The following is a 23,030-nucleotide window of genomic DNA, read 5'->3' on the forward strand; positions in this document are numbered from 1 at the left end:
TGGGCTGTCGGTCCTCGGCGCATCTTCAAGTACGAGATAAGTTGCAGACTTCCTGAAGTGTACCTAACCTAAACCCCTGACTACCAGGTAAATACTAAGATAGGTACCGTACACAGACCGCGACAACGAGGTGGGTTAGGTACCTTTAGGTAGTCTATCGGTAGGTAAGTCTTGGCGAGGAGGCAGAGCTTAGGATTCTACCTAGGCATGGATACGGTCATATGCTAAGCCGTATGTAAAGATAACAATTAGTGACGCCTTGTCAATATACCAATCAAATACTAGATAAATCAGGGTGTCGAAAGTTGAAGCTTTTTCGAAGATGCCTGATTAATGTTTATCAACCAACGTAACTTAGCGTTAGGTAGAAGGTATTGTACCTAACTATCGTCCCTAACTAGAAGGAGCTTATTTATTTGGACAGATTACTAGGCATATTTCCGCTTTGTGTCAGCGGTGAAGGGTGCACTACCCAGTTGTATCCAGTTGTATCACTGGTTCTATCCAGTTGTAATTGTCTAAGTGAATTGGGTTATGTGCGTAGGCCATTCTTACCCCTGTAAAATTAGAAAGTATTAGAAGGTACCTTGGGTACTTTGAAGCGGTATGGCGTCTCTGATAGGCCTACGTATTTGTACTTGGTTGTGCCCCGCCTCTTTTTTTGTTTCGGCCCACAAGTTCCTCCCATCGACTGTGGGATCGGTGCATCAAGCCAACTTCGTTCCTCCCTTTTTTCCCACACTCTCGCCCCAGAAGTAATTGACTTGTCCGACTTCTCTACCTTAAAATCAACTTCCACGCCAAACACCTCCTTTTTCTCGTCATCCTTCTGCCCAGCAGACGTCGAGAAAAACAACACCATACTTGCTCTCACGATCCGGGAATCGCAAGGGCTATCAGAAACTTCCTCGTTCTCTTCTGTTATAATCTTTTAACACCTAACCTACGTAATCCATCACAATGGAGGGTATGTTGCTGCTCAGCCTAAGCTCTTATCTCGAATCCAACTGGTGCCTTCGAGCTTCTAACGAGTTCATAATGGCTAACGTTACTTTTCATCGCAGAGGAAGTTGCTGCCCTCGTTATCGACAATGGGTAAGATTTATCCTCACCTCACCGCATCCCGAAGCGCACGTCGTTGGGGGGTGATCTAAATATAATCATCATCCAAACCCTTTGACAGTAGCTTCGAAATAAACAATGTTAGAACACTCGAGCTGACTTGATATTAGTTCGGGTATGTGCAAGGCCGGTTTCGCCGGTGATGATGCTCCCCGAGCTGTTTTCCGTAAGTTCCATCCTCGCCCAACCATCGTCCCCGCTTCAGTCTCATCAGAACGGGCCTAAATTTGGATTCTTTTCTAACATGTTAACATAGCGTCCATCGTTGGTCGTCCCCGCCATCATGGGTAAGTAGCTGATCCGATATACTACATGTATAACCTCCGCGCACGACAATATCTAACAATATGCTAGCATCATGATTGGTATGGGTCAGAAGGACTCGTACGTCGGTGATGAGGCACAGTCGAAGCGTGGTATCCTAACCCTGCGATACCCCATCGAGCACGGTGTCGTTACCAACTGGGATGACATGGAGAAGATCTGGCATCACACTTTCTACAACGAGCTGCGTGTGGCTCCTGAGGAGCACCCCGTTCTGCTCACGGAGGCTCCTATCAACCCCAAGTCTAATCGTGAGAAGATGACCCAGATTGTCTTCGAGACTTTCAACGCCCCCGCCTTCTACGTCTCCATCCAGGCCGTCCTGTCTCTGTACGCTTCCGGTCGTACCACTGGTATCGTGCTCGACTCCGGTGATGGTGTTACCCACGTTGTCCCTATCTACGAAGGTTTCGCCCTTCCCCACGCCATTGCTCGTGTCGATATGGCTGGTCGTGACTTGACCGACTACCTCATGAAGATCCTCGCTGAGCGCGGTTACAGCTTCTCCACCACTGCCGAACGAGAAATCGTCCGAGATATCAAGGAGAAGCTCTGCTACGTCGCTCTTGACTTCGAACAGGAGATCCAGACTGCTGCCCAGAGCTCCAGCTTGGAGAAGTCCTACGAGCTTCCCGACGGTCAGGTCATTACTATTGGTAACGAGCGATTCCGTGCCCCTGAGGCTCTGTTCCAGCCTTCTGTGCTAGGTCTTGAGAGCGGTGGTATCCACGTCACCACTTTCAACTCCATCATGAAGTGTGATGTCGATGTCCGAAAGGACCTCTACGGTAACATTGTCATGGTACGTATTTATTCTCTGGATGTCTCTAATCTAAGTACTAATGTGTTATCTACAGTCTGGTGGTACTACCATGTACCCTGGTCTCTCCGACCGTATGCAGAAGGAGATCACCGCCTTGGCCCCGTCATCCATGAAGGTCAGGATTATCGCTCCCCCCGAGCGAAAGTACTCTGTCTGGATCGGTGGTTCCATCTTGGCGTCTCTGTCCACCTTCCAGCAAATGTGGATCTCCAAGCAGGAGTACGACGAGAGCGGTCCTTCGATCGTTCACCGCAAGTGCTTCTAAGGTATTTACTCCCATGGGAAATTACGCTCCTGGTATAAGGGTCTGACAATAAAATAGCGCCTGAATCACCGCAAACCCAACAATTTCTCACGAGCCCGTAATATTCCCAACCGGGGCGCGACATGTTTGGAGCTCCCACCGTTGCGAATGTATCCCAGTCGAGACTCGTATCTACGAAAAATTCTGATAATGGTCGAAAGATTGGGGCTGTATTACTCCCAGGGAAAAAGAGAATATGAGGTGCTTTACTTTTAGGAGGCCCATTCAAGCACGGGGTGGACTAGACAATTCCAGCCGAGGTTGATCATATACTACTTTATTTCTTCGTTACACTAATAAGTCTGGCGTGCCACCTTGTGAACCACAAGCATGTAAAAACCTACTACGTAATGATTCAGTAGAAACTATTTCTTCAACCATTTGTAAATATGCTCGTGTAATAACCGATATAGGTTATGCTTCAAAAAGTAATTGCGAAGCAAAATCCCACGGTTTCACATATACTCGTGTAGATGGGCCAGCTGCCTACCTTTTGAAGCTTATTTTTTAAGCTTTATTTATGTTCTATTCTTTCACTACTCCTCGAGCTATCTGGAAATTCTTTCTCCCCCCCACCATCCTCGAATTCCTCCTCCTCCTCCTCCTCCTCTTCTTCTTCTAGAGCCTCTTCTTCCTGCAGCGCGGTCCCAGCCTGAACCTGTTGTTTCTCCCCATCGAGCTTACGATATTTGCGGCGGCTCTTCTTGGCGGAGCTAGCCTTCTTCTTGCGCTTGAACTCGCCGACGACGGCGGAGCGGCTCTCGCCGCCGCGGGCTAGGTCGTCCAGCTTGTCGGCTAGCAGCTGCCGGGCTATGACGCGGTTCTGGGAGCGGGAGCGGGTCGCTTGGGACTTGACGACGAGGCCGGTGGGGAGGTGCTTGAGTTGGACTGCTGAGTTGGTTTTGTTCTGGGGGGGGGATGTTAGTTGGTGCGTTTTTTTTCTGGCTGGGGGTTATGTGGGCGGCTATGTAGGTAGGTAGGTAGGTAGGTAGGTAGGTAAGTGTGTAGGGGTGTAGGGATATGGCATAGTAGGTAGGGAGGATATGGATATATATCTCTCTATGGGTATGTTAGTCAGGTATGTATGTAGCCAGGCACGCACAATCTTCTGGCCGCCGGGCCCGCTGCCCTTCAGGAAGGACTCCTCGATGTCTTCCTCGGGAGGCGGCTTGGGGCGCGGCGGCAGGTTGGTGTTTTTGAGGAGGGGCGGGGAGGCGGAGAAGCTGGACGGTCGAGAGGCGATGGCGGTGGCGGAATATATATGGGATGGTCGAGATATGGAGGGGAGGTAGTTGCGGAACGGTTGCAGCCGCAGCAGCAGGGAGGGCATTGTCGGTAGGTATTATTGTCGTGCTAGGAGACCCTTCTAATAATTTTATACTTCGTATGTATGTACATACATACAAAATGTCAATTCTGCATCTTTGCTGTAAACAGCATTAGCAGCTGCCAGACCCGTGCCGCGACGTCACTGGCACTTACTTTTTTTTCTCTTTTTTTTCTCCCTAGCTCAGTAGATAGTACTTACATAGGTACCCTGCCTTACCTTACCTAATAAATTAGCGCGGCAGGCAATTCCGACAATTCAGCAAAGGCGCCACCCCATAAAAGGGGTAATTCCCACTTTCCCGTTCCCCCTGGTCCAATTAAGTCGTCCATACATATTATACTATTAAGTGCAGCCGTTAAACAATAGCAAGGATCCGTGCTGTTGTACCCGTACCCTTGAGGGCAATTCGCCAATTACGCGTCCCGTTTTCCTTCGGCCGGCGGTGGATTTTTGCGAGCAAGACGAGACAAAGACCTTTTTTTTTTTTTTTTTCTTCCACGAACGAAGAGAAATAAATACATACATATGTACATACATAGAGCAAGCGTGGTTCGAGAACTACTGCTACTGCTTCGACTTGTGTATCCCTGTCTTTTGTGAATTATTCCTTCCGAGACGAGACGAGACGAGACGAGACGAGGCCTCCGAATACATATCAACACACATACATATCTACTGCGTGCAACATCTCTCTTTCGCCGTTGACGACGTTTTCTTGAAGCGCTTTAATTTAAATAACCCAACCCAACCCTCAAGGCAATAGGGGGGAACACAGGTCTCTGACTTGCTTGATCTATCGCGCGAATCCGACCGGTAGAGACGCAAAAAACCCGAATTGGATTTGGCAAGGGAGATAAGGGATATCGAAAAGAAAAGAAGAGAGAAGAAAATAAAGCAAATATAATCAAGATGGAGTACTTGACAAAAGAGCCCGAGAACCTCAATGCTGTCCAGCGGTTTGGCCGCTGGCTTCGGTTGAAGCAGTACCAGATCGAGGTCACCTTCGGCGTCTACATGTTCACGTCGGCCGAGAGATTTATATTTTGTAAGTTATCTGTTTATCGACGCTATCACTGCCGCAGAACTATCCCTCGACATGCTTCTACATCAGGGAAAGGGAACGGGATAAATACACTGCAATACTAGCCCCGAGTTAAAATGGCCTACGTGCTAATCGTCTCTTTTATACAGGGTCTGTCGTATTCCTATTGTGCAGTCTATTGACCATCGCCGTCGTACTCTACCTCCCCCAGCACCTTCTCTTCATCATCAGCCGCGCCTGGTTCTACGTCAACGGCGGTGACAGCGGGGTTGCATCCAACGTGGTCGCAGGCAATAAGGACGCACTATCACTAGCAACTTCGTCTATGGCTAAGACTATGGCGGCAGTGGCTACTGAGACGGCCGAATATATGAACCGGGAGCTATGATTTATGCACGGATGAAGCCTCGGGCATGTTTCTTTCTTGTGCAAACCAGCAGACGACGAATGATATAATAATGGTAATCAGTGGTGCTTGTATATGGTGCAGCCTGGTCTACGAGTAATGGGATGAGGCGTTAATGTGCTTGAGTGAGATAATATGGCGTCTGGGTCGATAGATTTGTATCAATGGGCTCGCGGATAACTTCCAAGAAGCCCATTGGGAGGACGTGCGTGTCTAGAGAGTTGCATAGTTGGAAGCAAGACAGTTTCACGGGGTTCCTTCTGAGAACGAATATACCCTAAGTGAGCCATCCTCCCCAGCTATCGCCAGCTCGTTCACAGATCGCATTGGCCTCCATGAGAGTTGGAGAACAGCCTTGGCTAGGCATAGTCTATAGTTAAACCGTCAGTGGTTGATATTCTAGAAGTTAGATATCAGAAACTTACTCTGGCTTTAAACTCAACTTTGAAGATACACCGAGAGCTGTCGCATCGATCGAATATATCGAAACATTTCCAATCTCTGTGCCTACAGCTAGGAGAAAGGTATTATCCTCGGTGTTACGATGTAGAAAGTCGATAGCCGTGACCGGATGAATTTCTGGTATAGTAGTTACGCAGGTGATGCCTGAGTCCGCGGAGTCGGGCGATGCGTGTCGCCATAACTTCACTTGCTTGTCTCGACCCGCTGTGGCGAACACAACTGAATTGGTCCAAGGAGCCCATGCTGCATCCAAGATCATCCTCGAATGACCCTTAGGGTTGGACTGCATGAGCTTATAGCTCTGCTTATTATCACTGTCCCTCTCGAAAACCGCCCATTGCCTGTCTCGCCCAACGCTGAGTAAGTACATATCATCGGGAGAGAATCGTAGGCGTGTCGTGGTTAGAGAATGAGCTGTTAATGGTGGTTTCACTTCAGTCCACTTCTCCGTCTCGAATAGACGGATGACGGCATGGTTGATCGAGCTCGCTTTGCATGCGCTAGCAATCAAAGTTCCATCGTGATTTACAGCCAGACATGAAATCTCGTAGCCGTGTCCGTAGAGCTTTTCAATTTCGGGCCAGAGGGTGTGCCGAGAGAGGCTGTCCTCGAATGGCGGGTGGTCTATATCCAATACGGATTTGCGGACCGTGGACCCTGGATCTAAGGCGCCTCGGTCCGTCTCGGGATTGGCTGCTTGGACTTCGAGATCGTCGTCAACAGCTTCGATTGCCTTGTTTGAGAGGCCGAGGACCGGCATGTTGGCAGCGTCGGGCATAGCCTCGACGTCTTCATTGCCGATGTCACACAACCTACTTAGTAGCTTTGCCACCGCCTTCGGCTCATCAAATACACGCATCAGCTTCTCGTCGGCGCCGGAGACGAACTTGGAATTCCCAAGCGAGTCGATACAGTTAAGGTCATAACCGTGAATTTGCGGCCGAGCCATCTCATGCCACGTCTTTTTACCAGGTCCGTTGTTCCAGCTTGCATGCAACCGTGTCGTCTGGTCTGCACTCGTAGAAAGTAAATAGTCACCATTTTTTGACCATGCTATACCGGTGACGGCTCTTGTGTGGCCAGTGATACCGATGTGTGGGATCCATTGATCTCGCTCCTTATTATAGTCCCACAACCTCCAACTACCGGTCCTCCCGAGGCATACGACCGAAGTTCCATCCGGTGACCAAAGTCCCGTCCAGAAACCACCTGTGCTGCCCGTTGCTGTAGTGGCACCCTGTTCCCTGCTGATCTCACCGAGCCGTACAGTCGTCACCCAGATACCCGACGAAGGGTCTGCCTCCCATATAGCTAATGTATTATCTGCGGAAGTGGAAAGCAATTGGAGTTTCCCGGTAGTCAGATCCGAGTACCATCTGGCACTATAAATCCAATCATCGTGTCCTAGCAATAGAGCCTCGAATGTGATAGAATAGTCCTTTTCTACAGTTTTCAGTCTATGGGCCTTGTTTGAAGGAGATCTGCCCGGCATGAATGCACCCATAGACGGATCAGCTCCGTTTGCAGCTGCAGCGGGCAACTCCTTACCCTGGTGAAACCGCCAGAGGCGAATATACCTATCCTGGCTCGCGGATGCCAGTATCAAATCGCTATCGGGACTAGTTCCCTCCCGTGTAAAATCTAATGACCGAATCCAACCCTCGTGACCTGACAAGGTCGCCTGAAGCTGGAACCCGGGGTCATTTCTAGAACTTGCCACGAATATTTGGACGATGTCTCTAGTTCCCGCTACGGCTAGGACCAAGGCTTCACCATCCTGTCTAAGCGTACTTAGAGCTATTGAAAGAGGGAAGAATTTCGGAGCAGTCTTAATCGTTTGTAGCAAGCGAACATTGCCTTCTTCCAAAGCCCACACTTTTATCGAGGCATCAGCTGCTCCCGTAGCAAATATCCTCGACGTCGAAGTTGCCGACGCTCCTTCATGGCAGGCTGCTATAAAGTTAATTGCAGCCGTATGGCCCTGTGCAGTCTGGATGCAAGATGCAGTAGTGAAATCAGAACTATCGGATGAGAGCTCCCATATTTTCAGGCTCTGGTCATCGGCACCACTGAGCAAATACGTTTTAGACTCCCCCTCAAGTTTGGGCAGAAACCTGACAGCCTTAACGGCACCACTATGTCCGGAGATGAGGTTCGTCACACCTCTTGGTTGTGAATCCTAACGAAAGAAGAGTATTAGAAATTAACAAAATATACATCAGACCCTTGAATCATAATTAGTTGGACCTACATGGGGTCGCCAGAGAGCGATATATGAGTCAGCTCCGTAAGCCACAATGCCATCTTCGTTCCAATCTGCTACAGCAGTATGCCTATTGGCACCAGCGGAGAGATAATCGACGCCGACCTGGTAATTCTCCATGTGCGGCGTTGCAGTTGTGTTTTGTATTGGAAACGATTTGGTACATAGCAAGTTGCTTTTACAAAGTATAAAAGACAGGGCTTGTGATTGGTCGGTGCTCCAAAAATTCAGTTGAGAAGTCTGCGTCAGTTGCAAATCCCCACTTGTCGGGTGCATACAGTCGGCATTATACATATCCTTATAGTATAGGTACTTAACTAGGTACCTAACCTAGGGTATACTCTATCTACATACGCTGACTTACATAAACCTTTCCTCTCTTATAGCGTACATAGGTAACCTAGTATGTAACTTATTACTGTTTACTACCTATATTTACCGTATTCATAAGGTAGGTATTATAATTAGAAATAAAGCTATCATCTATTCCCTTCCTAGCATATACTCTCATATCAAACATCTCATGTTTAATTGCCTACTTGGGTGGGTAGTTTCAATGACGTAACTATGATCAAACTCCTTGTACTATGTATATAGATGAATCCTTTACTCCTATTGAAGCATGCAGCGTACAAGAGGCTAATGCTAAATATACCGTAATTTAAGACAATAATACTATAAATGGAAACTTGGTACCTTAAAGAACCAGAGTATGGGTTTTTAATGTTGGATTGCCCTATTGCGCCTTAAGCCACAAATACCCTACTGGACGATATCTCGGGGCTAATAAGAACGTCTCCTTTCCACACCGTCGAGCGTCGTATACAAGCAATTGGTTCACACAATTTGAAGGAGCACCATTCCGATTCCCCGTTTCATAATTCTATACTCCCCGACCAAAACCGTATCATTGACAAATTGTCTTCGCAAAGTAGGTAATATCAGCAGGCTAGTAGGCTAGTAGGTGACCAGATAACTTAGGTAGACAAACTCCTCGCGAACGCTACGATAGTTGGGATGGAAATGGAGATGGAAATGGAAATGGAACACCTCTAACCCCCTTACCAATTACAATATCCAAAACAGCCGCCCTTAACCCTGAGCTCCCTCCTTGCCGCCGTGCAGCAAGTGTACATACATATGCTATGTATGCCCGACCAAGACACACGTGCCGTGCCCGCAGACACCTGATCAACTTGGGCGCTGATGGAGCATCCACTATAAGCTTCCGCATGAGCGTCGGCTCTATTCTGAGCGGCGCACCAGCCCCTTGCCTACCGGCCACCGGGTGAGATCGATCTATCTACCTCTGAATTCCGTGGCGCCAGGGTTTACCCCCTCGGCGCCACGAGGGACGTCGAAGACGTCTGCCAGGGGCGACAAGCGACCTGCTGCTACGAGCTGCGCGTTAGAACCTCTCCCGCGCACTACGCATTGTCGTCGGGACCGTGTCGACAACTAGAATGTGCTGCGGGCTAGGAACTTGGGAACGGCGGCACGATGTAGGCCTCCCGGATTGATGACGGCTAAGGAAATGAGGGGAAGAATTTCCCTCCCGACGAACCTTTTGTCAATTTCGATTCATCCAAGTTTGTGTCTTCTAAAATACCTCCTAAATTACTACTTCTCGCCTATCATATCATGGTCTCTGCTGCCTATGGGAAATCCGTCCTGTACGCGACCGCGCACTATGTAACAGATGCAGGCTCTTAATTAATACGTAAGACGGTCAGCACTTTGATATAATGTCGCCGTTGAAGCTTGGTACTGTGCAACTCGCCTGACCCAGGAGATTTGAGATGATCTGATTCCCAAACCATTCGCTTAGTGAGACGTGCATGTGATTAATCAATTGGTCGTAACAGAACATCTCAGTGGAAGCCTAAGGGTTCTATGATACGTACGTATGTTATGTTGCGTTTCCCGGCTAAGGGTCCCTCGCAATTTCCATGCCATCGTCCCTATTCGATGGTTTAGAAGCGGCTTCTAAGCAGTATCTCCTCGAATCTACGCCGAGCCGGAATCCTTCAAGGGGTAACTGGTATCTTGCAGCACCGCTTGTAGAGGCCTCTAGGCTGGTGATTGGTGGCTAGGAAATTATGTTGGGCTTAGTTTCGTGTGAATTTGTATTACCGCCTACGTGGTGCCAACGGAACAACCGAAGTGTTCCATTCAGATGGGTCTCAGGTCAGTTCAAGAGCCTCACGCTCTTCAGTAAATAATTTAGGAATAGTGTGCATCTGTCGTCACACAGGATGTCATGGTCGAGTTTTCTTGTTGTCTACTTTTGGAGGTAGCATCTTTGCCTTATGCTGTGGCACGGGGGAGAGTCTTGACGATATTGGGTCATCTCGGGCAATATCGCTAATCTAATGATATTTTTATACCCACGGAGTTTCAGTAGTACTAATAGTGAAGATAGCAGCATTTTGTGCAGTCTTCTTTTTTTAATACCGACCATGACAAATATAATCAATCCCGTAGTAAGATACCGGAAGATGATCCGAAGTCACATCGCAACGACCTGTCGCAGTAACCGTTGTGGAGTTCAGCTTTTCAAAAAATAACACCACGCTGATGTAGCATATAGTTAGCATATAGCTGGCTCTCAGTTGTTAGGAGACGCCTAGTGTTTTTTCGTATGTTGGCGTAGATAGTTGGAACAGCTGCCCTGAATCTCCCGAAGACAGAACTCGGCCGGAACCCACCAATCTGAACACCTGACCAACATAATTACAAAGCCGTATTCGTGGTTCATATCGGACCGGTATGATACAACCGCAATGCAAGGCAGCCGGGCGAGGCGCCCGTGGGGCTGTCTGCCCGTGTAGAGTAACTCATGTGCGGTAGCTATGATGAGACCTAAAGTCGCTTGGAATAGCCCAATCAAAACAATCATGAACAATACGGCCTTCGAGCGAGGCACCTCACGAGACAGAATATTGGCTCTTTCGTATCCGTCTTTCAGTACTCGGTGTCAGTGATAGGAAGATTAGACACCACCGGCGTCCCATCCCATCTGCATACTATGATGGGATACTTTGGTAAATGCTGTGGAACTGGGACGGTCCACTCATTGTGCCCTTAGATTGCATGTATGATACCAGAATAAGCAGGATCAACCGCCAGAAAACCCATACGTGCAGTAACGGCACTGGAGAAGAGGCTTGTGGATAGCAGCAACCTCTCATATTGGGCGGTGACGTTGCTAAAGAAGCGTATCAGAGCTCACTAAGTCTGCAGCTAGGTCTAGTTAGTCAGTTAAGCCGTGCAGTTCATGAGCAATATGTATGTTATGTATGTTATGTATGTTATGTATGTGTGCTAGGTCTCTGCCGGCTGTGGTTGCAGCAACGAGAAACGTTCCGCAGTTCCTAGCGCTGACAGCTCCGTTTGCCAGCTCTCTTCTCAGGAACCAAATACTTGATCGAATACTTGGTCAGTTACTTTGGTGGGAAGAAGGCCTATACCCCGGTAAAATTGACCAACAGGCCTACCTCCTAGTTGTTATTAAGAAGTCGGCTTGTCGGGTTTGCCCACCTACTTGCAGCCATAAGACTGTGATGGAAGATGCATGTCGCTCGATCCGGAAGTAAGGCCCTGGTTCTAATATCTATAGCTCCCCCCTTTGCACTACAGAGCTAGGAAGAATTTCAATCGACTCTATACAAGCTCGCTACGTACCTAGTTATATGATCGGCGTTTCCGTTGCACTAAGGTGACGACAGATCTTGTCTAATAACCGAAGCTCGTAAATCTGGAGCTAGGCCACATGACAAAAGCTACGCTGCTTGCCACGTCTGTAAGTCAGCGGCTCACCCCCCCCTAAAAACTTTTATCCGGCAGGGGAATTTATAAAATTGCGCTTTAAAGCATGGATTGCCGGCGTATCCATGGTGTGGTGCGGGCGAGAATAATCAGATAAAGTATAGAAGCAGGAAGATCGTTTTATTATCTTGCCGCATCTAAAGGTGAGCAGGTTGACTTCACCAGAGCCCGCATGCAAGGGTGTGTGGTGAGTCCGGTTTCCTCCTCAATTGTTATTATTATTATTCTTTTTCTTTTTCCTTTTCCTCTTCCTTTTCGTTCCGTCAGATGACGAGGATTCCTGCATTCTCCGAAGTGGTGGTGGTATTATCGTCATTTGTGACAGAAGCTGTCAATGCTGCACCCTCTCATTCTATCCTCTCTTCCTAGCCTGTCTTTTTGTGTCGACGTCAAGCTACCCCGCCTCGGGCATTATTATGATTATCACCTTAGTGTTCTAGTCTTATATGTAGTTAAGGCGGGATAAAATGAAATATTCCCAAAGCGGGAATGCGGAACCTGGGGCATGAAAGTCACGGTGTGTAGGATGGGTATGATATCCTCGACAAGCCGTATTGCGGCTGATCCAGGCTTCTCAGCTAGTCGGTGTGTTATCGAAGGCATTTCATTTAGCAAGAGACCTCTCGGGTTGACTATCTCCAACTCCCCAGCGCTTATGATTGGCACCCTTGGAGTCGAGTCGCTTTTTATGGGTTGCGCGGCATTAAGCCGGGTATCATCGACCTCCTAAGAATAGCTCTACTGGGTTGCTGGGATAGATGAAGGCTTGGCCTTCTGCAATGCCTTTTTGACTCTGTCTACGCCGACACCACAGGTTCCCATTAGCTTAAAGCTGCGATGACTCGAGAAAGGCCTAGAGCCACTGCAACCAGGCTCGTATAAGTAGTCGGGTTCGACTAAGTTAGAATGCCAATGTCGGAGAGTTCGTCATCCAATCTTCGGGCTCCTCTGGTATTAAAATTCTAATAGTTTAGAATTTATATTTGCCATAGCACAATCTATTCGTGATAACAACCGAATTAGCTCTGGTAACTTTGACTCTGAAGATAAAAGACACGCCCTGTGATTGTTGATCAATTTGGCTATGCCAAGTGTTCCACAGGGGTAAGAAATCTTGGCATGAAAAGAGTATAGTTGACGGATAAGGGGGCCTGTCTCTCGGTGCCGGAATTTATCCCTCGCTATGCGCACCATCGGCTCCGTCCTATTCGGAGCGTAGATCATCGGGTTAGCCAAGAATCCGAGGCCGTACTGAATCGTCGTCGGTCTCTGTAAAACCCGGTTTCGACGCAGCGCGGATCCCTCACGCCGTCAATAGAGCTCTAGCGAACATGCCCACGTATTCTATTTCATCTACTGCATGAAATAAGACCACTCTAGCCCTTAACGAGCATTAAGAAGAGCAATAAGTAGTTGTCGCCTCAATTTTCTCGGAAGGTGACGGTTGCGAGTGACAGGTAATAGATCCTGATAAGTATAGCACTTTCTGATAGAGATGTGGTGCGTGTCGTAAGGGGATTGTAATTGCTCGAGACTTTGCTGTGGCTTAGAAGGAGATATCGACCTCGGAGTGACAGATTGCATACGCGGCAATAATTAACCAAGACCTCGTAAATGCAAAATGCAGGCATCCACTGCCATATCGGCGCTCATTGTATAAGCTAAGATCCTGTTCAGATTCAGATGCGAAGGACATGCATTGTCTGTTGAATTGTCCGAGATAATCAAGTCGCACAAGGCCGGCAGGACAAATGGAAATTCGGAGCGCATAAAAAAGCCGACTACCTATTCTTGGACGTAGTTGCAGGGGAAACATGTCCGTCCACCTTCCTAGACACTCATCTGTGAGTCTGTGACAATACCGGTCGCGTACCCTAGGAAGTTGTAAGATATAATTCCTTCAGGCTCAATATACCCCGAAGACAAGAAATCGACTTCGAATAAAGTTATACGCCGCTTATTGTCCACTATGTATAAAGGCACGGCATAAAGGTGAGGCCAAGTACGAACGGTACCGCATACGACGTAGCTATTTCGTAGCCCTAATGAGAGATCCTATTTGGCAATATTAGTGGTACCATGTTGGTGGGATGTTTTTGGGAATATGCAGGATACAAATTGCTTACCCGGACAGTGGAATACACCCACCATATTCGCAGTCTAAGTAATTAGGTTACCTAGGTGTAGCCGCCTGATCTAGGTCTACCGGGGCTACCCGTGCTCGTCCGAGATAAAGTTCCAAGGGGATGGTCACATTGTGTGCTTCTCAAGAGCCCAAAGGCCTAGACAATACGGCTCGTCTCGAAGTGCGATGATCCCGAAAATATGGATGTCATACCATAATATGCAGACAGCCGCCTCGACAACCCGTCTCACCAGCCTGGACTACGGGTACGTCATACCCGAATTTCGATGAGATAGCTTTTCTTCCGATTCGACGCCTTCAAACGTCGAGCCTCCCGCTTAAGCCACCCGGAAGCTAGGGATGATCGCCGCGTCTTCGAGTGAAACATAGGCGTTTGTTGTGATGAAGGGCTTGTTCTAAACTCTACTTACACTGCCATATTATCTAATTTTCTGCTGGAAGAAAGAGGTACTGATGAAACAATTTACGGATCTCGTACCAACAACCTGGAATCTCCTTAGTTCCTTCCTGTGTCGGGTTCGATAGAGGCATCATTGTTCGCAGATGCTCTCGGCTATACCCCTAAGGGACATTAACAAACCAGCCCTTAAAGTAGTTATTTATGACCAAGACACATATCTGAGGGTCACTGAGCGAGCTGGGTGGTAGAGAGCTTCGAATCGGTTATAGTGTAACCTCGGAAGTCAGTCAGAATAATCTACCTGGTTTCGACGGCTAGCAGTCGTTCGCTGTACGGAATAGCATGTATGGACCATCGGTCTTTGGAATTAAACGGGGCGCCATCACGTCTAGTTAAAGACCAGTGTATTTCCGATGGTGAGATAAAGAGGATCACATTGCATGACAGGGTCGAAATGGCGGAAAACCTCGATTGCTCTTTTTCTTCTTTCCCAGGTTGTCATATGTTCTAAATCATGTCGGTATAATTACTATGTTTTTCGTGTCTCGTGACACGACGCATGCTCCGGTACCGTTCTTCGGAGTGTCCTAGGTACCCGTAGTTGGGACCGTGTTTTCTGCAGAGTCGGTCACATGCTGCTTCGATCGCCTTGAATGGTAGATCCAAGGTCTAAGTATTGCATGATCTTCTTAATAAGGCTTAACGCGGCGGCATAGGGGAGCAACCCAGACACAAAGACCATGTGTTCGCTCGGGCTGAACGTTTTCTATGGACGCCGTCAATCTGCGAATTCCTATCGGGTAGATCATCCTAAAATAGAGGTCAAGGAGCTGCATTCGGTCTTGGCGCTAAGGCTTTACGACCGTGAGTTTGTTCACGTGGTATATTAATTTTGTAGCAAGCTAACTTTTCAATGAAGGAGGCTCTCGACTCTTCATGCTTATTGGATTTCTGCAACCCGCCCGTGATCAGTCACAAAAAGGTTGGAGCGGTGGCGTAGAAGCCGCTGCATGTGGATACTATTCTAGTCCCATTTCTCTGCGGATGAGGGCATGGATGGTTGAGGTTCAAAGTCTATTGTATGTAATATCTTCTCTTGTTACCTGTTTATCTGTTTTTTTTTTTTTTTTTTTTTTTCATCTGTATACATACCTAACACAGATTGCGGGATGTGCTTACTAGGGGCACTAGAACCTTAGGATGGGGCTTATAATAATAATAATAACAATAATAATTATGACGATGGGATCAGTAGATGGATCTAGGCCTCGGGTAATAGATGATCGTGCAGGTGTTACAGCCAAATTCGCCTCAACTTGACACCAGCATCGGGCTTGTATCTAAAACCGCCAACCCGTCTGAGGCTCCCCGGCAATATACCTGGTTTATGAACACGGAATATCGTGGTAAGGAATATCGAAGCTGATATTTCCTACGCAGTGTATTCCTGCGGACGATAGTCTTGGTGACTTGCAGCTGGGTAAGGGGTGTGTGACGAGCGTTAATTGGTAGCAGGAGTCGTGCCAGGACAAAGGACGACAAGGAAAGACAAGGGACTAGGTTAGACGGGTCTAGGGTTAGAATACATAGGGTACCTATGACGCCGATTGTTGATTGACTCGCCCGTCGGCTACCTCCAGGAGACGGAGGAGTTTTCCGCACAACTTAAATTTCAAAGTTTGTGGTTAGCTCCGAATTGAAGGTCTCATGACCTCTCATTGTAAGGGTATCCAGAGTAGGAACCCACCCTGGCCCTGGAATCTACGGACCACGCCTTGTCGTGTGTCTTCTTGCATGTCCACACTGATGCCCACTTCCCCACTGGGGATGTAGATATGGAGATGTAGTATATGTATGTACGTACTGATGCTAAGTGCGACATGTGCGTTGCAGGCCAGTTCGACCAGTCCATGCGGTTGGTTGGTCTTGTTCCTGGCGGCACCCATCACCAGCTGGTGGGCTGTGGGCTGTGAGCTATGGGCATTGAATGCATCCGACTTTTTCTTTCTTTCTTTCTTTCTTTTTTCAAAACCTATCGCTGCTATGACCAATTGTTCACCAGCCACTGGCGGGAAGCTTGGATCGTGAAGCTAGGGGGAAGCTTAATAGTAAACGATAGACCGTATATGCCAACAGCACGATGCAGGTGGAGCGGACGGATCAATTGGCCGGCACTAGTATGTAAAAGCAGAATACATAGAGCTCCTAGGTTCTGACGTTGTCTCGCAGCAAAAAGTCTCATGATGTATTGGGCTGTGCGAGCAGGGATCTTTTCATTCGTCCAACGAGCTTGTTAATATGTAAGTCGACACTGCTTGCAGCAGACGACTTTGCTATGTTCAGGCCATGTCAATTCCCTGTAGGTTTTGGCCGGGAGGCATCGTAAATCTAATTAGGTATTCCAATGCCATAACGAGAGTTGAATTGGATTCACATTCTGCCCATACGAGGAAAGTAAAGAAAGACAAACCAGAATTTTCGGTTAGGTTAGGTACTCAGGTACCTAAGATGTGGGTATGGGGTTCTGCGTGGATTCGTGGAAGCATCCCAAGATAGTCCAAGTGCGGGGCAGTAGGAATTCAAAAGCTGGGAAACCAAGGAATGTGTGGGAGACCCAGGAGAATTAAAAAGGAGGACGAGGGGTCGTGAGCAGGGGAATATCTTTACAAAGTAACATAAGACCACCACCACCTTATAACATATAATTATGTATGATGAGTAGGTAGGCAGTTAAGATGATTTCGTGCGTTAGGAAAGAAGTGCAGTGACTCTCATATATTTCCGAGTCTTGTTGAAGATGTCAATTTGCAGTACCCTTCGTCATGGTGCGACTTGAGTGAGTCTGTAACTTCAACGCCCAGTTGCACAAATAAAAGGTAGGTTATGTGCTACATCGGCGGCGGTTGTTCAATGGTCTAAGGATAGGATAACTGCGCTTGATGACACATCGCATAGCATTTTGAGAATTGATAATCAAGTACCTCTTTCCTATTGAAGGCTATAGATATTCGACATTGGGAAAGAGCACAAACTCAGCATGTATACTTGCATTTAAGTACTTGCATCTTACAAGACGTGATCCGTAGGTAAGTATCGACACGCTTAACCGGTACCAGCCTACCTCATATTTCGGTTGTTATGGTTCATAATGTAAGGAGAGAGATGAGGAAAAAAGAAAAAAAAAGGAAACTAATAACATCATGTGACAAAATACTAGCCAGTTATCTAGATCGCCGGTCCCTCTTGGTGGACATTATGTAGGCTGTAGAAGCCATAGAAGCCATGTATGTACTATTAAGACGGTGCTGGCTGGTTGAACGTTCAGGGACCCCGTCTTTGACCCTGCAGAATCGATAATTCAGTCTCCTTTTTTTTCCCCTCGACTTCGGTTGCCGAGTCTTGTTTAGCGCCCTAACTGTCCGCCTTAAGTCTGAGCAGACCACATGAGCAAGCCCCAATTTTCTAACCCCTGACTTCTTGCATACGTACACGCCGCAGGTGTGAGTCTGCCAAGGATTGAATAATGGTTAGTTCTGGAAAATAGCAACTAGGCAGTCCAGGTTGTAGGTAGTTAGGTGAAAAGAGACTGGCCTTCTAGGCTTTGACATGTAGAGAAGTTCGCAAAGAAATCTTGGTTCTTTCTTTACCGCTGTCGGGTCATTTGGCCATTTACGACGTATTAGTCGAGCGGCGACGACAAAGCAGGCTCTTACATAGGAAGTGGGAAGGGAAACTTCGAGAGCTCCATACTCGTCTCACAGCATAGTAGAATTGGGCTGGTACAAACGCATTGAACCTCACACAAGGGTAGCAAGTCGGTGGAATCCGGTCAGCATTTGAAATGTGGTGAATCAAGACCTGCGGCTATCTTCTTGACAAGTAGTAGCTCAGTGTGTTCGAGGCTATTACAGGAGAGCCCGTGTTGTGCATACGGCGGCAGCACATACATACGTTACCCTGGCAAAAGTCGATAAGGGCAGATGTGTGTATGTGTATATATGTGTATGTATGTATGTATGTATGTATGTATGTATGTATGTATGTATGTATGGTGTGTGTGCTTGTGTATGTACAAGTGTTATTCCTCAACCAGAAATAAGTGATTCACGACTTTTCAATTAGATATAGAAACCACTGCGTATGAGATTTTCTTATAAAGGCCTCATAAGCGTGGTAATATTGCATACGGCGAAGCATGTTGAATTTAGCATCTTAGGTTTACTTGGGTCGATGGTTTATTAGGTTAGGTACCTGTCTCCGTCCTAATACTGATGCCCTACATATTAGTCGCAGGCGGTAATTGGCAATAATCAACACGATGTAGGTATAGGTAGAAGCAAAAGTATGGATGTTTAGGTAGGTGAGCCATGTACCTGTATCTTACTGCGTACCTAGGGTACATAACATGCGTAGGTAGGTACACACTACCTACATGTAGAGGTGGTTTGCTATTAAGACGTATTAAGACGTAGCTAGGCCCGCCTAATCATAGGGTACCTACATAGACTAATAACGTTTATTACTCTAGGTGAGTTCGTTGATTCGTCAGGCTACCTCATGTATGTACCTCTACTCTCCTGTCATCCTGCCCTAGAAGCCGTAATCTAGAATGACCCCAAATCTGCGCGGCGACTTTTTCTTTTATTTCGCGCCCACCAGCAGCATTGAACTGAAGTTGCACCTAAGCTAACGGAAGGTACCTACCTGCCTGCATGTATATCTGTATGTATTGTACATGAGGTATCCACAACCGACTGCGGCGGTCCAAGGTCCAAAGTCCAAAGTCCTTCTTACGATACGACGTACCCAAGTACTTTTGTACCTTCCCTCTAGTTGCGACGACCCCTCCTCCTCCCGCACTGGTTTAAGCCATTCAAACACAACTATTTCCCACACATTCAATGTTCACCACCTCCCACCTAACCTACCTGTCTACCTTACCTACCACCACCTTACATACATCCTCTACGTATTTCTTCCCCTTCCCAACGTCCTCCCGCGCCCCCATCGCCACTTGCGAAGCTTTGTAAGTTATTTTTTTTACTGCTTCTCAATCATCCACAACATCCATAGCATTCCCCTCTTCATCAATCTGATGGCCTACCTCATCTTCCTACGGCCAACTAATTGCGGTGCTTGCAGTAATCGGCCAAGTCGACCAAGTCGTACCTGAGGTGGTCGAGTCTGAGTATTTTTCAGACCATCATCCCACATAAGGTGAGTCCACTTTCTTACTGGTATACACAGTCTTCCCGGCCACGTTCGACTGTGGACTGCGAGAGAAACCGATACCATTACCATTACACTGGCAGAGAAATACTTTTATCTATCCGTCTACCCATCTACTTACCTACCTGGCCTACCTGTTTACGTGCCCGTCTAAATCTCGCCTGCCCCGGTCTCCGTTCCCCGTTCCCCTACTACAAGTCTGCCTAGTCCTATTCTTATTTAGAAGTAAGGTATACCTAAGGTAGCTCGACCTTAGCTATTGTACTTCGCTGCAGTGGACACTTTAAAAAGTTTCTTTCAAGTCACGTTCCGTCATTCGACCATTGCAACCCCGCCAGAATCCCTACCTACATAACCTCCGCCCTCTCGCGATACTAGACCCTTCCATTTTCGTGAATTCACATAGGTCCTAAATAGTTGCATCTTAGGGAAATTTTCTTTGCACGAATAGTTGGGCACTTGTTATCCTCTGCCAGCACACCATACACCTGTCCTGGACCTAGCCACACTTATTGTTGGACTGGACCGGCATTTCAACTCAGCGTTGCCTCTTCCATTAGAGCGAGCGATTGACCCACTACTTCATCTATCAATTGCGATCGAGAAGCACTCCGACCCAATTGTCTATTGATTTGTCGCCCAACACGGCGTCCCGAACCGCGCGTCAACCGCCTCCCGTCTCTTCGTGCTGACGCTTGAGAGACGCCCTGGATTGTGCCATTTTGCGATCGAATCCGATCCGCCCTTAACCATGGCGCAAAACCGCCCGACAGCGGCTTTCAATACTCTCCGGATGGGAGGTAAGCTTTACCAATATTTTTCTATCCATCGTACGCATTGAGTGGTGCTGAGACAGAAGACAGAGGTCATCCGCGAAAAGGTACAGGATGGAGTGACTGGTGAGACAAGAGATCTGCAATACACGCAGTGCAAAATCGTCGGAAACGGCTCTTTTGGTGTCGTCTTCCAGACGAAGCTTTCGCCGTCGGGTGAAGATGCTGCCATCAAACGTGTTCTTCAAGACAAGAGGTTCAAGGTCAGTCTTACTCCTAAGTTGCGGGATATGTACCCCGCTCGTCTGCTAATGCCCGACTGTAGAATCGTGAGCTCCAAATTATGCGTATCGTTCGACATCCCAATATCGTGCAGTTAAAAGCCTTTTATTATTCCAATGGAGACCGTGTAAGTACTTAAACTACGACGTAATAACAGGTAAGATAGCTAACCGGATACATGAGCAGAAAGACGAAGTGTACCTAAATTTGGTACAGGAATTTGTACCTGAGACTGTCTACCGAGCCTCGCGCTTCTTCAACAAGATGAAGTCGACTATGCCGACTCTGGAAGTCAAACTCTATATATACCAGCTTTTCAGAGCCTTGGCCTACATTCATTCCCAAGGAATCTGCCACCGTGACATCAAGCCACAGAACCTCCTATTGGACCCGAACACCGGCATACTAAAGCTTTGCGATTTCGGAAGCGCAAAAATCTTGGTTGAGAACGAGCCTAATGTTTCATACATTTGCTCTAGATATTACCGAGCGCCCGAGCTCATCTTCGGCGCCACCAATTACACAACCAAGATTGGTAAGCATATAACCCTCTGTATCTAAAATCCTGGCCATAGTAGCTTACGTCGCTTGTAGATGTTTGGTCGACTGGTTGCGTTATGGCGGAGTTAATGTTGGGCCAGCCCCTTTTTCCCGGCGAATCCGGCATCGATCAATTGGTGGAGATTATTAAAGTGTTGGGAACTCCTACTCGCGAGCAGATTCGTACTATGAACCCGAACTACATGGAGCATAAATTCCCGCAGATCAAGCCTCATCCGTTCAGTAAGGTGTTCCGTAAGGCAGACGCAAATGCTCTAGACTTGATAGCGAGGTTGCTGGAATACACACCGACGGAACGTCTGGGTGCTATCGACGCTATGGTGCATCCTTTCTTTGATGAGCTTCGAGATCCTAGCACGAAACTCCCGGATTCCCGGCACTCGAGCGGTCAATTAAGGGATTTGCCAAATCTGTTTGACTTTTCAAGACATGGTAAGCTTAGTCTGGCTCTTCGCTCCTTTCTATTACAGGACTAATTGCATTTGGTAGAATTATCCATCGCACCGCAGCTAAACCAGAAGCTCGTCCCTCCTCATATGAAGTCTATCTTAGCGTCCCGCGGTCTCGATATAGATAATTTCACGCCCATGCCAAAGGCAGAAATGATGGCCAAGTTAGACTGAATTACGGTCGCCGCTTACGCTCTCATTTCACGTATGTATGCATCGTCGCCCGGGATTTCGCTACAGCATTCACTCACTAGCTGAGCCTGTAATGGCTTGAACTCGTCGGACCGACGTTTAATTGAACCCGCCGGATTGACAATAGCAATTCCTCGACCTTGGTGTGCATTAAGGGAGGACAATCCAACGTATGAGTTAGGAGGAATGGGTTCTCCAGAAGTTTGGTGTGCTGTGGAAGTTTCCGAGGTGTCAATAAGCCTTTGAGAACATCCACATACTCGGTTCTAGTATCTCGGTTGTAGCAACAAGGGACAACTGCTTCAGTATCAGGCGCACTGACTGGAAGATGGCACGCACCGGACGTTCTTAGACTTCTCCTATGCATGACCGAGACGGCATTTGCTTTTATTTGTCTTGTTCAATAACTCGCTTCATCCTTGTGGTAGGCGACCACAAGGAGGCTGGATTCCCCTCGCGTGGTCTTCCGAGATATTCTCTACACAAGTTAAAGAAGGGGGATGAGATGGCGTATGTGTTATTCTATGAGTAGCGGGTGTATGCAGCGGTAGTGAAATGGTGGTAGGGCGACAAGTGGAACATGATGTTGAAACCGGCAAGCTTCCGGCCCAGGGCAGCAATGGCATATTGGGGCTGGACAATTTATGGAGACTCGGCATGACTTCAAAAAAGATTTCTTTTTCATTTCTTCCCTCCCAAGACGGACTCCAACGTGCGTCGAGAAGTGGGAAGATGGTTTACTAAAAAGGAGGACCGGGTCTTCTACTCAGACGTCAAGGAAACAAGCCAACTGCGGTTGCGGCACACAGCGATGAAGACACAGCTCTTGGTCCAAGAGAAAGATCAGATGGCACCACTTCGTACGATACTTGATGCGTAAAAAGCTACCCGATGATCGTGACCCCCTTTGAATTCCGCCACTATTGTAACAAGATCCCTATGCGTAATGCCTCTTAACCGCGTTTTATTGATAGTAAGTTATAGAGGTACGAGAGCAACGGCATATGTCTAGATAAAGTCATTAGTAATTGATCACAATAGGCCGATTAGCCAGCCTTCTGATTGTAATTGGCTACCTAGGTAGTTCTAGTTTA

At 47.6% G+C, this 23,030-nt stretch overlaps 5 protein-coding genes across 5 annotated transcripts; 3 read left to right on the plus strand and 2 right to left on the minus strand.

Moving 5' to 3' along the window:
* The first annotated feature begins 630 nt into the window (after positions 1-630).
* Positions 631-3,144, plus strand: F4813DRAFT_342875 (actin). Its single transcript, XM_049241469.1, has 6 exons — positions 631-967; positions 1,065-1,095; positions 1,233-1,288; positions 1,379-1,409; positions 1,477-2,248; positions 2,304-3,144. The coding sequence occupies exons 1-6, from the start codon at positions 961-963 to the stop codon at positions 2,532-2,534; spliced, it is 1,128 nt and encodes a 375-aa protein (XP_049105034.1). The 5' UTR covers positions 631-960; the 3' UTR covers positions 2,535-3,144.
* Positions 2,830-4,119, minus strand: F4813DRAFT_19331 (RF-1 domain-containing protein). Its single transcript, XM_049239460.1, has 2 exons — positions 3,676-4,119; positions 2,830-3,480 (listed from the first exon to the last, which is right to left on the minus strand). Exons 1-2 carry the CDS (start codon positions 3,901-3,903, stop codon positions 3,088-3,090), a joined length of 621 nt encoding a protein of 206 aa, XP_049105035.1. The 5' UTR covers positions 3,904-4,119; the 3' UTR covers positions 2,830-3,087.
* A 507-nt stretch (positions 4,120-4,626) lies between these two features.
* Positions 4,627-5,553, plus strand: F4813DRAFT_19241 (uncharacterized protein). Its single transcript, XM_049239442.1, has 2 exons — positions 4,627-4,948; positions 5,095-5,553. Exons 1-2 carry the CDS (start codon positions 4,813-4,815, stop codon positions 5,331-5,333), a joined length of 375 nt encoding a protein of 124 aa, XP_049105036.1. The 5' UTR covers positions 4,627-4,812; the 3' UTR covers positions 5,334-5,553.
* A 219-nt stretch (positions 5,554-5,772) lies between these two features.
* F4813DRAFT_378390 (WD40 repeat-like protein) lies at positions 5,773-8,196 on the minus strand (the record flags this gene model as incomplete). The annotated part of the gene is made up of 2 exons (XM_049245330.1): positions 5,773-7,992; positions 8,065-8,196. 2 exons carry the CDS (start codon positions 8,194-8,196, stop codon positions 5,773-5,775), a joined length of 2,352 nt encoding a protein of 783 aa, XP_049105037.1.
* Positions 8,197-20,027: 11,831 nt separating this feature from the next.
* F4813DRAFT_19692 (kinase-like domain-containing protein) lies at positions 20,028-21,929 on the plus strand. Its single transcript, XM_049239510.1, has 6 exons — positions 20,028-20,479; positions 20,543-20,715; positions 20,778-20,861; positions 20,921-21,269; positions 21,329-21,727; positions 21,785-21,929. Exons 1-6 carry the CDS (start codon positions 20,431-20,433, stop codon positions 21,916-21,918), a joined length of 1,188 nt encoding a protein of 395 aa, XP_049105038.1. The 5' UTR covers positions 20,028-20,430; the 3' UTR covers positions 21,919-21,929.
* Positions 21,930-23,030: the final 1,101 nt, after the last annotated feature.

This window comes from Daldinia decipiens (assembly GCF_022478715.1).
Source record: "Daldinia decipiens strain CBS 113046 unplaced genomic scaffold F4813scaffold_1, whole genome shotgun sequence".
Classification (NCBI taxonomy): domain Eukaryota; kingdom Fungi; phylum Ascomycota; class Sordariomycetes; order Xylariales; family Hypoxylaceae; genus Daldinia; species Daldinia decipiens.

Bases quoted from the DNA above. Each gene is read 5' to 3' on its own strand.
- F4813DRAFT_342875 (XM_049241469.1), top strand. The intron at 1,289-1,378 runs GTAAGTTCCATC...ATGTTAACATAG, and splicing joins TGCTCCCCGAGCTGTTTTCC to CGTCCATCGTTGGTCGTCCC. The intron at 2,249-2,303 runs GTACGTATTTAT...TGTTATCTACAG, and splicing joins TCTACGGTAACATTGTCATG to TCTGGTGGTACTACCATGTA.
- F4813DRAFT_19331 (XM_049239460.1), bottom strand. From the start codon at position 3,903: ATGCCCTCCCTGCTGCTGCGGCTGCAACCGTTCCGCAACTACCTCCCC. The intron at 3,481-3,675 runs GTGCGTGCCTGG...TCCCCCCCCCAG, and splicing joins GGCCCGGCGGCCAGAAGATT to AACAAAACCAACTCAGCAGT.
- F4813DRAFT_19241 (XM_049239442.1), top strand. From the start codon at position 4,813: ATGGAGTACTTGACAAAAGAGCCCGAGAACCTCAATGCTGTCCAGCGG. The intron at 4,949-5,094 runs GTAAGTTATCTG...TCTTTTATACAG, and splicing joins GGCCGAGAGATTTATATTTT to GGTCTGTCGTATTCCTATTG.
- F4813DRAFT_19692 (XM_049239510.1), top strand. From the start codon at position 20,431: ATGGCGCAAAACCGCCCGACAGCGGCTTTCAATACTCTCCGGATGGGA. The intron at 20,862-20,920 runs GTAAGTACTTAA...ATACATGAGCAG, and splicing joins ATTATTCCAATGGAGACCGT to AAAGACGAAGTGTACCTAAA. The intron at 21,728-21,784 runs GTAAGCTTAGTC...TGCATTTGGTAG, and splicing joins GTTTGACTTTTCAAGACATG to AATTATCCATCGCACCGCAG.